Source organism: Thamnophis sirtalis, unplaced genomic scaffold (assembly GCF_051295495.1).
Source record: "Thamnophis sirtalis isolate CommonGarterSnake01/CBP01778 unplaced genomic scaffold, rThaSir2_p1.2 scaffold_1, whole genome shotgun sequence".
NCBI lineage: Eukaryota > Metazoa > Chordata > Lepidosauria > Squamata > Natricidae > Thamnophis > Thamnophis sirtalis.
The window spans coordinates 150,873,407-150,888,248 of record NW_028261381.1 but is presented as its reverse complement, the minus strand read 5'-3'; the positions used below and the strand labels follow the sequence as shown (position 1 = coordinate 150,888,248).

The 14,842-nt window shown below is 41.0% G+C and overlaps 1 protein-coding gene across 4 annotated transcripts in view; it reads right to left on the bottom strand.

Moving 5' to 3' along the window:
* Positions 1-14,842, bottom strand: part of CCDC175 (coiled-coil domain containing 175) — a 62,014-nt gene that overhangs the window by 6,593 nt on the left and 40,579 nt on the right. For all 4 annotated transcript variants that reach the window (XM_087727711.1, XM_087727732.1, XM_087727716.1 and 1 more), the window contains exons 12-16: positions 10,344-10,479; positions 8,643-8,774; positions 6,902-7,040; positions 4,270-4,349; positions 869-1,021 (exon numbers count right to left, since the gene is read on the bottom strand). In XM_087727711.1, coding sequence (XP_087583837.1) covers positions 869-1,021; positions 4,270-4,349; positions 6,902-7,040; positions 8,643-8,774; positions 10,344-10,479 — 640 coding nt within the window. The remainder of the gene's footprint in view (positions 1-868; positions 1,022-4,269; positions 4,350-6,901; positions 7,041-8,642; positions 8,775-10,343; positions 10,480-14,842) is intronic.

The following is a 14,842-nucleotide window of genomic DNA, read 5'->3' as shown; positions in this document are numbered from 1 at the left end:
ACATTTTTTTCCCTGCCTATTTGCCTGAACCAGCAAGAAAAATACTTCAAAAAAGGGAGGGGGGGGAGCTGCCAATGATCATGCGGCTCACAGCTGAGCAGTGCAATCCTCGGAAGCTTTTTTTTTATGATTGGCTCGCAGAACCAATGACAATTGTCTCTACCAGTTCAGCCGAACCAGGATAATTTCACCCCTGCTTCCATATAATCCTGATCTGTCTATATACCTCTTGGGAAAAATAGGCTGCAAATCATATGCAATCCATGCCCCTCTCTTCTGATATAGAAACTGCTCCTTCCATCCCATCTAACAAGCAGTCCCTGCAGAATTCCAAGATTTACACATCAGTAATTTTTAGAAATCTGATTCAAAAGATTCCTAAAAGTAAACATCGTGCTATGAAATACTAAACAAATAATTAAGATCCCCTGACATTTTAAAAAAAAACTTCAAATATTGTAGAATTAATTTACTAGGAAACAAAGAGCATAGAGCATAGATCAGTGGTTCTCAACCTGTGGGTCGGGACCCCTTTGGGGGTCGAATGACCCTTTCACAGGAGTCGCCTAAGACCATTGGAAAACATATATTTTTGATGGTCTTAGGAACCGAGACACCAATTTTATGGTTGGGAGTCATGTAGTAAAGGCTCACCGCATTGGAAAGGTTGAGAACCACTGGCATAGATAATCAAGTGTCATAACATGCATAAAGTATAATGTCATTTTAGCCAATAATTCTAGTTTAGCAACCCCATGCAAAATACATTTTTTCTTATATAATTCAAACCACTGAAAAGTAGCAATGGGCACAAAATGGCATTGCCAAAAGTTGACATGCAAAACTATTCCTTTTTCGAAATACTCACAGCTCTTAACCGGGCATTCTCTCCATTCAAAATGAAGATCATTCTATCTATTTCATAGTTGTCTCTCTCAATAAACTTAATAGAACATGTCAAACTTGTCATTTGATCAAATGCTGTATCTCTGTTCGTCTGGAGTTCATCCTTTGCAATTTCCTGTTGGCAAATATTCATGCATCTTATGTAGTTATAATCTTAGGAACATGATACCAAGGAAAGAATGCTAAGAATAAAAATTGGACAAATTCCGGCACTAAGATTTCATAACATTTACAAAAATATTTGTATCATAAATCTTTTTAAAACTCTTGCTGATTGGATGAATGCTTGGGAGAAGGAAGAAAAAATTGAAATATAATTTTCAATAATTTTTTTTGAAAGTTTCATTTTCAAAAGCCAGAAAGCACACCAAATAGAATATTGAAGAATAAAACAAACAATAAAAATATCCACTGAACAGAAAGGTGATATCAGCAGCAGGTTTAGTATTAATGTATGTTTTTGTAACTATTGCATGCAAGAACTCTTGACTATGGATTCATGCTTGTAATTCTTTTACTGAATCGTTAATTACTTGAATTATGAATTAATCTAAATAATTAAATGATTAAGGTAAAAGAAAAAATAGCATATGGCATACATAGCCAGGGAAGTCTACAATGCTTTTTACCACAGAGTAGTTTGGGAAGCTAAAGATTACTAGTTCATTTGTTCACGCATGCGTGCTATCCAGGGTGCACCACAGGGGCTTTGCACTAGCTGGCTAGCAGCATTTGGGAGACGTCAGTTCCTTCGGGTTTTCTTCTGCCAACCTCACCTTGCATCTGAGCAGGTTCAGCACCAGCTCCTGCTTCCACTTGGAGTGCTGCTATCTTTTCCCACCAGAGTGGCACCTATTTATCTACTTAAATTTTTATATGCTTTCGAATTGCTAGGTGGATAGAAGCTAGAGACAAATGATGCGACCTCACTCCACCATGCGGTGCCATGGGCTTGAACCACTGGAGTGCTATCCCTGGCTAGCAAATCCAACATCTTTAAGCCGCTGCACCACCATATCCCTGATTAATGTAATAATTAACACAGTACTTAGTTTTAATCACCACTGATACAATTTCCCAATACCGATCCATGTCAGCTTAATAGCAAGTGACAAAGAATAAGGATGAATATCCTCTCCAATATTTTGCCAAGCTGTAGCTTACAATCAGCAAAAAAAGTTATTTACAGAAGGATGCTACCTTGAACTCATTTTGTTGTACTTGGTTTTTAGAATCCTTGGCGCTCTCTGAATTTTTTGCAAATGTTTCATTACCCAAACTTAGTAATATCACCAATGCAAGGAAGAGTGGAATTTGTTTCCTATTTATATGCAGCAGTTTGCCTTGCCAGTTTTGATGGGAATGTAGTTTTCTCTTTGGTAGTTCCTTGATTAGGCTACTTTTTTCTGCCTGATTTTTGCCTTATGTTAATCCTTACTTTACCTGAGTGTAGGTTACCAGAAAGAATGTATACTGTCTACTCGTGTGCCCTGAGGCCTCTTTGGGGTCTCTCAGGACAGTTACTGATCCACTCTTGTTGAAAATTGGAGGCAGAATTTTTGATATTTTGCAGGCATGCTATGCATAAAAATTGTTCTATAGTAAATTTAACTTAAATAAACCACACATCAGTGGTGGGTTTCAATTTATTTTACTACATGCATGTGCAGAAGCATCCGGGCGGGTGATGGAGCCTCCTCCCGCCGCCACTAGCGGTTTGCCCGATCTGGGGCGAACTGGCAAAAACCCACCTCTGCCACACATGCAGTAAAAGGGGGAATAGCCTCACCTAATTTGCATCATTATTCCATCTTCGGTGGTCCCCTGATTTTCAAAAAGTGTTCGTGGAGCCAACTTCCAAGTGAGAGAATGGCAAGATAAAGGAACAAAAATAACACTGTGGCCAACAATAGTAACAAATCTGGTCCAGTAGAGACTTTCTGAATAAGGAGAGGATGAGAAATCGCCCACCTGTGCTCCATATGGTTGTTCTTATGAGGAGACCTTAGGAGTCAATTTGTGGGTTTGAATGCCAATCAACGAAAACAATCAAGCTTTCAAACACAGAATAGAATGTATGGATCCTATATTCATTAAGCTTCACTTTCTTATGTTTTGAATATAACTTTTTTAACATTCAAAATGATCTTCCTAGCAGTAAATGTGAAAAAATATCAGGTGAGTGATCCTTCATTCCAGAAAGAAGGGAAAAATATAATTGCAAAAACACAAACTGGAAATATTTAATATTTGAAATATTGTGACTTTTGCTATAAAACTTTTTAAATAATTAAAACAAAAATAACTGTGTGAACAGCAATTGTTATAGTCCTTCACAAAAGGGATGGTAGGCTGTTATTTTTAACCAAGACCAAACAAATTGAGGCAAACTATATGATACAAAAATGAGTCTACTAGTGGGGACTAAAAACCTCAGGACGGAGGGGTGAGAAAGAAAAGTCTATTTTTTATTTTTGAATTTGATGACTAGCAATTACATTTGCAAAAATAACTGTGATACTACATTGGAGTCACTTCAAAGGACTTGTGAACATATGGGAAAGAAGCACATAGTTAAATGACAGCAATAATATCTGGTTATGCAAATGCATTATTCAAAAAAAAAAGTTAAAGAAGACATGAAGGAGAATAATTTATAAAAATGTATAGGCTGACAGGATGACTGATAAATCCCAACCTATGAAGCAGAAATATCAGAAAATTAAGAAGTTATAGACTGTAAGACAAAAATGGAAATATAAATGATAACCCAAGAGGTTACAATCATCGGTAATGGCCGATTATTGGATTTGCAAAAGAGGGTTGTTAAAGACACATAAAAATACTTAGATGAGAGAATGAAAATTTGGGTGGAGGTAAAATCCTAGCATTTTAATGTAAAAGAATTTAGAATTAACCTATTTGATCAGGGTTAAAATAAATATTTTTATAACGTTCTGAGAACCGTTTATGGACTGTTTGCTGATCCTGAACCAAAACATTTAATGATTTTTTGAATTTGTGGTTGGATAAGGGTTAGAATATGGAAAGAAGTGATTTATGTAATACAACATCAAAGGAGGTAAATAAATACTAATTATGCTTATGCTTATTGAACAGAAGATAGGAATGCACTTCTTTAAATATTCTTTTTTCTATTTAATTGTCTCATTTTCTTTTTCTGTCTGTATTTTTAATTTTTAATTTTTTTATTTCAATTTGTAATACTTTGACTAATTTTAAAATCTCTAATGAAAATTATTTTAAAAAACAAAAGGTTTAAGTGGAACCATTAACCATCAAAAGTTGGTCACACAGAAATAGAAAGTAACATAATGTAAGAAAAACATTATGCCTGCTTACCTTTTGCCTTTCAAGTCTCTTAATTTCCCTTAATGAATACTCTATGCCTACTTTAAGTGCGTTTTCTTCATCTTGTAAGCCTATAAATTAGCAGAGGAGAAAAAAATAAATTATATAAGCTATAGTAGCACAGCTTATTAGAAGTGTTCAGGAAACGACCCACAAGATTAGAAGGAAATCACTTAGAATACTTATAAATTACTTATTAGTGAAAATTATTGACCGAACTACTAAACAATAAAATACTTGTGCCCACAATATCTAACCTAAATATAGAACTTGCTGCAACATCTAAAATAAATATAGTGGAAACATGGTAATACAGCCACTTCTCCTTAGTAGCCATCTCTTTTAGCACTATCATAAGTCTCACAAATTCTAAATGTGTGATAAGTTCTACTAAAAGGGAAGGAGGAAAGATGTTCATTTGGCACCAAATAAAAGTAAATAGATATCAAACACAACCTAAGTCTTCTCACTGAAAACTACCCAACTTGATTCAGAAAGGAAGCACTCAGAAAATGCATTTTGATGCCGTTAATATTTGGGTTATTTATTTGTTGACTTGTATATCATCTCCATCATAAAATGTCTCTCAGTAACTTACGTATAGAATGGAATAGAATAACAGAGTTGGAAGGGACCCTGAAGGTCTTCTAGTCCAACCTTCTGCTTAGGAAGGAAACACTACATCATTTCAGACAAATGGTTATCCAATCTCTTCTTTAAAGCTTCCAGTGTTGGAGCATTCACAACTTCTGGAGGCAATATAGTGGAAACATGGTAATACAGCCACAGTGTTCCACTGATTAATTGTTCTAACTGTCAGGAAATTTTTCCTTAGTTCTAAATTGCTTCTCTCCTTGATTAGTTTCCACCCATTGCTTCTGGTCCTGGCCTCAGGTGCTTTGGAGAATAGCTTAAACTCCCTCTTCTTTATGGTAACCCCTGAGATATTGGAATGCTGCTATCATGTCATCCCTAGTCCTTTTTTTCATCAAACTAGATATAACCAATTCTAGCAACTGTTTTTATATGTTTTAGCTTCCAGTCCCCTAATCATCTTTGTTGCTCTTCTCTGCACTCTTTCTTGAGTCTCCACATCTTTTTTACATCATGGCGACCAAAACTGGATGCAGTATTCCAAGTGCGGCTTTACACCAAGGCATTATAAAGTGGTATTAACATTGTTTGTATGCATGCATGCATGTAATAGGCTTAAAATCTCAAGTAAAATGCCAACAAAATCAAATAGCAATCTTCCATAGAATATATGATGAGCATCAGGAGATAATAACACAGACATATTTTGTACTTGATAACTATCAGGGAATAAGCCCTTCCTTGTCTCTCAGTGCCTGGAGATATCGTATTTTTCGGAGTATAAGACACACTTTTTTCCCTTTAAAAAAGAGGCTGAAAATCTGGGTACATCTTATATACTGAATACAGCATTTTTTGAATAGGCATGAATAGCCTGTAGGAGGCTTTCAGAGAGCTCCTGGGGGCTAGGGAGGGCAGAAATTAGTGAAAAACAGACCATTTTTTGCTCAATTTTGCCCTCCCAGTCCCCAGGAGCACTCTATAAGCCTCCTACAGGCTATGCATGCAATTCTTTTGGCAAAAAGGGCCATTTTTGGCTCATTTGGTGGGGACCCCCCCCCCCAGGATCACTCTGCAAGCCCCCTAAAGGCTATTCCTGCCTTGGGGGGGGATGTGCCCATTTTAGCAAAAACCGGCTTGTTTTGGGAGATCTGCAGAGTGCAAAAACTTTTTTTTAATTTGCCTCTTCAAAACCTTGGAGCGACTTATACTCCAAAAAATGCGGTAGGTTAGGCTTTACAAGATCAACAAGGTTGGAGTCATATGGATTTCAGGGATGACAATTCTATAGGGTAGGCACACATGCCTTGTCTCCTAGGCATGTCTCCTAGGCCCTACAAAATGGCATCGGTTTAAAGCTGGGACCTAGACCTCAACAATTCCTCCATATCTTATCAGTTAGAAGAAATCGAAGGAGAAAGACAGTTCCATAATGTAATGGGCAGAAATAAGAAATTTAAGGAACAGGAGAAAAAGCTACAGCAATACAATGATCAGATAAAATAAATCTTGAGTCCAGAGAACAGAAATGTAATTAGCAAAAATGTCTGGGACATGACTCTCTCTAGTTCTCATGAAGGGAGGGAGTGCAGAAGTGCATTGAGACTTGCATGGTAGCCCTCTAAGGTAGATCAAACCTGGTACTAAAGACACACTGTTTTTCTGATTAAGTCACCGTAACAGAATCTTGTAGAAGTGGCTGATGACCCTGAGAAGCCCTGACTAGCCAGGACTGACATGGGTCTACAGTTTCACTTTTCTCTCTGATGTAAAGAAAAGAAAATATTCAATGAAACCTATGTGTCATAAAAATAATAAAATTACAACTCTTAAAACTAACTTGTCCACTATGCAAAATCTAGGTTTATCATTGAGAGATGGCAATGTATTGACTCTGGGATAGGCACAACATAAACTTCAACAGTCTGGAAAATAAGATTAACAGTTGGAAGAAGAAAACTATTTTAAAGTTGGATGCTTTTCTTTTTGTACTTTGATGAATTACATAGATAAGACTTCCTATATATACCATTATACACTTCCTTTTGTTTTGCATAATCGGTGCTTAATTCTTCTAATTCTTTTTGTAATTCTTCTGCAAGGGGAACATTCTTTTGTAGTTTTTCTTCAATTTCTTCCACACGTTTTGTTTTAGAGTCATATTCTTCCTTTTAGGAAAGAAAACATAATGAACAATTTATACATAGTGTGGTACTGTAATGAGCATCCTAGTATTCTAACATAATACAACAACTGATTAATATTTACTCTGTCTATCAACTGATTGACTGATTAGATTTAGAAACTACCCAACAGCAGGTTGATTCTGGGTGGCTTATGCTTGAAATAGGAAAACAATAAAAAGAACCTAGCCAACCACCTTAGGACTCCATATATACTTTATCCTAAAAGGAACATAATCAAGTTTTTGAAAACTTGAGGAACGTCATGAGGATGGGATATACAGATTGCTGGGTATATTATTTCTAAGGGTAGGCATCGCAACAGAAAAGGCATGCCTTTGAGGGAATCCAACAAAAATTCTATTATTAATATTTATTAATTACAGTATATGTTAATTAATAAATACATTAATAAATATATTAATTTATACAGTATATGTTGACTCCCAGAAACTCTGAGCAGTTTACAAATGATTTAAAACAGGAAAACAAGACTAAAAAATCCACCAATTTTGATTTTACTAGACAGGCAGAGACCATAGGAAACAGGCACTCCCTTCAGATAACCTGGCTCTCTGATGTAATTGATAAGCAGCACTTTGAAATGCAGCTGGAAGCCTATTGGTGTGCAATGCAATCACCTGTGAGGTGAATTCCAGCCTGCAGAACAGTGCTAGATTCAGAATCCTTGGAATGCTCAATATGATTACCTAGATTTCATTACTGTTTCTTCTTCCAGAAGATGTCTTGGATACAACCCCAACAAGGCACTTCTTCACTTCTCTACCTAGAAGCACTAGTAGCTTCCTCACCTGTCACCAGGTTTAACATTCCCCTATCCACAAGCAAATCCTTGTCTTCTAAAAATCTCTTACTTGACCAGTCAAATTTCTCCTGCTATCTTAACACCAATTTGATTTTTTTCCCCTCATTGACCCCACTGTCTCTCCATTCCATTCCTTGCTGGCTACAAATCTGAGTCAGTTATTATGCTTGACTGGTGTACTGGGAAATGAAACAGAAAACAAGCAGTTGTTTCTGACTTATATGTTAGAGAAATAATCTGGATTTGAAATGAAACAGAAAAAAACTAAAGTCATTCAAAATCCATTTGTACCATTTGTGCTTATATCTGAATAAAGCAAACTGATTAAAGTAAATAAATTACAGCTATTTGTTATTCTGATTTCTATCTAACTTTAGTAGCTCTTTATACCTTCTTTTCTCTAGTTCTCTCTCCAGTTATTTTGAGTTTAGCGTCAACTTTGGCATTCAAGAAATGCATGGCTTTTACTTTAAAGTTTTTATCTAAAGGAAGCCTCACATCAAAGTGCATCAGAAAACTGAATTTGTCTTCTCCTAGCAGTCCACAGCAACCAACTCAAGTCACTTCAGTAACTTAGAATCAATGCAAACTCTTGATTCACAAGTGTATTCTCCCACCACCTTTTTTAGCAATCTGACTTTTTAAAAACTACTTCTATTCCCTTTTGATTCTAAATGGGCTGGATACTTATGTATTTATAGTCAAATGTATTTCATAACATAAGACAGCTACAAAAATGTGTTAAAATAGAGGTTGCTTGCCTCGATTTCTCCGATTTCTGTTGTTAACTTAGCTTCATGTTTCTTATAATAGGCTGTTTTTTTTTGCAGCTTGGAAGTGAGATGTTTCAGACGCTCAGTATACTTCTTTATTTCTTTATCGAGACGGTCATTCTATTTGTAGAAAATATGAGAAAGAGGCAACATAAATTTGTTCTAATTACTTGCAAGTGTACATGAATGTGCAGATGTTGAGATCTCAGCTCGGTTTGGCATTTATGGAAACAATATTTAATAAGAGATTTTTCTGCTATGAATTCTGTTCTGTGTTTCAGTTTTCATTTCAATTATCAAATATTGAGAAAGAATATACTCTAGTTCTAATGTACAAACTGAAGTACTTTGTTTGTGTCATCATGGCTGTCCGGTGCCAGATATTTCTATAGGGATGCTGGCATTTTGGGGGGAGGAATGGAGTTGTCTGTATATGAAGTTTCTGTTCCCTGCAGCATTGTGCTAATCTCTATATGAAGGTTCTTTTTCTTGTATTACTGTATTAATCTCTATATGACGTCTCTGTTTCTGTTTCCCTGCAATGATGTAGTGTGGAAGGGGTTTGGTTAGCATTGCTTTAAATGGCTGGTTTTAAGTGAGAAGCTTTAGTTCTTGCCTAGATCTCGTTATCACAAACCTTCCAATAAAAGCTCCTTTTAGAACTTCTGCAGTTTCAAGAGTCCTGCTTTCTTGGGAAGATTGGAGAGGCAAGACCTTACAATGGGATTAAGTTTTTGTTCAGGCATATTCAGGAGCCTAGCAAACAATTTGAAATGAAGACAGGCATCAGAAGGGGAGCAAAGCGTACTTCTCATATGGCTATCCCTGAGAAAGTAGAGCTCTTCACTGATTCAAATGGAAGATAATTTTGTCTCTTCATTCCCTAAACTATTTTCATTCAACTTAAGGGTTGAGCAGACTTGCACTGCATGCCAAGGAATGTATATGTCTGTCAATCAGGGATGGTTTCATTTATATTACTGCAAATGTAATATTCTGGCTAGGAGACATTCAAATAGCAAAACACAGAACAGGAAGTGAGTGGATCAACCAATCAGCTCACAGGACATGCACCTCCGCACTTTGGGGTTTGGGTGGTGTGCGCATCAGGCCATCTGCAACCTATGCTTACTCATCAACTCATTCACAGTGTAGGTATGAGGTGACCCCTACATGCAGTTGCAAGCAACTCTAAATCAAATTTTAGGTTTTTTTATATCAGAAATCAAACATCCAAATGCTGCAAACTAGCATTACAGATAAAGTACAGAGGGGGATACAGCTATAATCTTGTCTACCTCTCCCTTTGTTCCAAATGTTTTTTAAATGTTAGGATCTATTTTTTCCCCTGTTCATTGGCTTATACATTAAGTCCTTTGATTACTCTCCACAGGATCCAAAATCAATCCTGACCCTTCCCTGAAATCCTTTCTTGTGTGCTACACTGATAAATGTGATTCTAACCTTTCATCCACAGGTTTTTTTCAACCCTGCATAAACACAAGGTACTCTCTACAGACAAAGGGGTGGGGGTGGGTATTTCCTAGTACCATTCAGTGAGCAACACTGAAATGAGAGAGGATACAAGATTCCATTTTATGAATGAAAGAGCTCCAAAATGCCACATCTGTAGAAAATCTATATATATTACAGTGTGATTTGGTGTCAGTACCCTAATAGGTATTATACCTCCTTTTTTAACTTGTTATAGGATTTTTTCATAGTTTCAAGGGTTTGCTTTGACTCGCTCAGAAATAGTTCATTGGCTTCCAGTAAATTTTCATATAAGGCTGTAATTTTGTCAAGTTCAATCTGAAGCATTTCTCTAGTAGCAAAGGAGAAAAAAAAATCATAATTACTGAATAAATGAAAAGAGACAGTGACATCATGTTAACAATAGGTCAATAGTGAGCAAAACGTTTTCATTATTCTTTTCGCAGGGAAGAAAGAAGTGTATTAGAAATGCTATCAGAATGGTACACACACTCCACCTTGCCTTAAGCTCATGGAGCAGAAATTCAGATGTTGTATTATGCCATTCGCCCATATATGGGATTTTATATGATTTTTGCAGTGTATGTCTTGAATAATAGTAGTACAGGTAGTCTTCGACTTACAACAGTTCATTTAGTGACCATTCAAAGTTACAACAGCACTGACAAAGTGACTTATGACCTTTTTTCACACTTACAACTTGTGTAGCATCATCATGATCATGTGATCAAAATCCAGATGCTTGGCAACTGACTCATACTTATGACCGTCCCCTTTTGCGACTTTTTGACAACAAAATCAATGGGGGAGCCAGATTCACTTAACGGTGTTATTAGCTTAACAACTGCAGTGATTCACTTAACAACTTTGGCAAGAAATGTCGTAAAATGGGGCAAAACTCACTTAACAAATGTCTCACTTAACAACATAAATTTTGAGCTCAACTGTGATTGTAAGTCAAGAAAGACCGTTGGCTTACCTGAACGGTCGTTCTCGGGGCACTGCGAGGAGAGTCCAATGCTGGGTTAACACAGCCTATCTGCCCTTGGACTGAGTGATGTTTTTTAGTTGACCACGCCTCCCTTTGCCTCTGCATGCTCAGTTCGAAAACGAAGGAAACCGTACTGCAATCAGTTACAGTCAATACAGTCACATCGTTCAATATAATAAACACCCGGGTGGGTTTGGACTCTCCTCGCAGTGCCCCGAGAACGACCGTTCAGGTAAGCCAACGTTGGCTGCGCGCTTGGTCTTTCTCCAGTGCACTGCTCAGAGAGTCCAATGCTGGGACATGCCCAAGCTATTGAGTCCCAGGGTGGGGAAGCGCCGGAGCCTCTGGCATTTCAGCCACTCTTTGTAGTACTCTTCTGCCAAAAGAGGCTTTGGCTGAGGCAAAGGTGTCAATCTTATAGTTTTTGATGAAGGCCGTGGGGGAAGCCCATGTGGCCACTCTACAAATGTCAAGGATAGAAGCCTGGGTTGCCCAGGCCACAGACGCTGCTGCGCTCCTAGTGGAGTGTGCGGTGATCCGCCTCGGAGCCGTCTTGCCCTGGTGTTCATATGCCAGCTTAATGCAAGCGCGCAGCCAACGACCCACCGTGTGAGAAGAGGCCTTGTGGCCAAGGGACACAGGGAGGAAGGAGACAAAAAACGCCTCTGAACAGCGGAGGTCTTTTGTCCTCTTTACATACGTGCGCACGGCTCGTCTCACGTCCAACTTGTGCCACTCACGCTCCTTAGGGTGAGAAGGATGGGGACAGAAATTGGGCAAAATAATCTCTTGAGTCCTGTGAAACAGAGAGTTAATTTTCGGAGTAAAGGACGGATCAAGCCTCAGAATTACTCTGTCCGGATGAACTGCGCCCATATTCTTCCTGACAGAAAGGGCTGCCAGCTCGGATACCCTGCGAGCGGATGTAATGGCCACCAGGAAGGCCGTTTTGATGGTGAGGTGGCGCAGACTGGTCTTTCTCAAAGGCTCAAATGGGGCTTTTTCCAGAGCCTTAAGCACAAATGGAAGGTCCCATGACGGATACCTGTGAACAGCTGGGGGGCTGATGTTCGCAGCTCCCTTGAGAAAGCTCTTGATCTGAGGATGCTGACTCAGAGAGCGAGAGGAGCCCCTAGCCAGGATAGTGGACAGCGCCGCAACCTGACGTCTAAGGGTGCTGACCGCAAGTCCTTTATCTAGACCCTCCTGCAAAAGGTCTAGGGTCTGAGGGATCGAGGCTGATGAGGCCTCTATGTCTGTAGTCTTGCACCACTGTGAGAATGCGGCCCAGGTGGCATCGTAGATTCTAGTAGTAGAAGGCCTCCTGGACGCTTGGATTGTTCGAATTACCTGGTCAGAGAACTTCTGCTTCCTCAGGAGCTCCCCCTCAAGTGCCAAATGGCTAGCTGTAGCCACTGGGGCTCTGGATGGATGACGGCCCCCTGGCTGAGGGAGATTTGGTCCCGAGGGATTCTCCACGGTCTCTGAACTGAGAGACTGACCAGGTCTGCGTACCAGGGCCTTCTGGGCCAGCAGGGAGCCACCAGGATGAGGTCTGCCCTTTCGGCAAGGAGTTTGTTCACCACCTGAGGAATGAGCAGAAGTGGAGGGAAGGCATACAGTAGTCCCTGAGGTCACGTTTGTTCCCTCCGCCTCGGGCGAGTGGTAGCGACTGAAGAGGCGTGGGAGATGTGTGTTGTTGTGTGTGGCAAACAGGTCTACTTGCGGTTTGATGAATCTCCTCACGATCTGCTGGAACAGGTCCGGGTGCAGGCACCACTCCGAGTGGTTGATGCGCTGGCGACTCAGCCAGTCTGCTTCCCGGTTGCTTACGCCGGAGATGTGATCAGCACTGAGAGAAGCCAGATGACGTTCCGCCCACCTGCCCAGAGCTTCCGCCTCAAGCATGAGGGCCTTTGATCGAGTGCCCCCTTGTCGGTTTATATGTGCTTTGGCCGCCACATTGTCTGTCATTAACAGTACATGAGCCCCTTTTACTAGAGTGGCGAACCTTCTCAGTGCGAGGCGAGCTGCCCTCAGTTCCAGCCAATTGATGCTGTGGGCAGCCTCCCTCTGAGTCCATCGGCCTTGGGCTAGGTGACCCTGCCAGTGGGCGCCCCACCCCAGGAGACTGGCGTCCGTGGTGACAACTAGTCTTCCCGGCTCCTTGAACAAGCAGCCCTTCTTGACTGCCTTGGACCTCCACCATGCCAGAGACCGGATCACCTTTCGCAGGAGCCGAACTCGCCTGTGTGAGTTGCTGGCCTTGGCCCTCTGCATGGGTAACAGGAACCACTGCAGCTCCCTGGCGTGGAGACGAGCCCAGGGAACCACCCTCAGGCACGATATCCTTATCCCCAGGAGCTGGGACAGCTGGATGATTGGTACCGACCTGGCAAGGCTGCAGTGTTTCACTCTGCATCTCAGGTTGGACAGCTGGTCTGGAGAAAGAAATACCTGGCAGGAGGTGGAGTTGGTGACTGCACCCAGGTGCTGTATACAGGTGGATGGCCGGAACTGGCTCTTCTCCATGTTGACAGAGAAGCCATGGTGCTGCAGGGTCTGCACAGTTAGAGAAACATCGCGGTGTGTCTGCTTGGTGGTGAGAGAATGAATAATTATGTCGTCCAAATAACATTCCAGACGAACCGGATGACTGCGGAGATGGGCCGCTAGCACTGCCAGAATCTTGGTAAATGTTCTGGGCGCAGATGATAGCCCGAAGGGAAGTGCCCTGTATTGGAAAAGCTTCCCTTCCAAGCAGAACCTCAGGAACCACCTGTGGGCCACCTGGATGGGGACATGCAGGTAGGCCTCTTTGAGATCTATTGATGTCAATAAGTCCCCCTCCCTCACACAGTCCAGGATGGAGTGAAGTGATTGCATCTTGAACCTCTTGTAAGCCAAATGCTGATTTAGACTTTGAGGTCCAAAATGGCTCTCCACCCCCCTGAACTCTTGGGCACAAGGAAGAGGATAGAATAGAAGCCCTTCCCCTGCTGATCCCTGGGGACTGGCTCTATCGCCTCTATCTCTAGGAGATGGCGGATTTCTGCTCTCATGTGCTCCCTCTTCTCTGGGTTCCTGGGGGTAGGACAGCGAAGAAACTTTCTCTGGGGAAAGGTTAGAAAGTCCAGAACAAGGCCCCTTCGAATGGTGTTGAGGATCCACTTGTCTTATGTTATCTCCTCCCACCTGTCGGCGTACAGCTGTAGTCGACCCCCGATGGGGGGATTCCTGCGACCGTCACTTTCCTTTACGAGAGAGACGGGAGCTACCACTGTTGTCTCCGCCTCCTCGGAATGGTCTCCGAAAGGAAGACTGGGGTTGGTTGGCACGGGCACCGAAGGATCTGTCTTGGTGCCTATCCCCCCCTGCCTGAAAGGGTCTCTGGTAGGAAGAAGGGTGAGAGGATTGCCCTGTTTCCTGACTCCTGTAAGGTCTCTTACGAAAGGACCCTGCCCCTTTCCGGTCACCCCTTTTAAGGGTTGCAGGAAGGATCTTGCTTTTGTCTTTGGTTTCGGTGACAAACTTGTCCAGGGCCTCTCCAAACAGAAGGCCTCCCTTAAATGGGGCCGAAGCCAGCTTCCATTTGGCTTTCATTTCGGCTTGCCAATGTCTAAGCCATGGGAGGCGGCATGAAGTGATATTGGAGGCGAGGGCCCTGGATGAGAATTTAGCTGCTGTCAAGGTGGCATCCGCC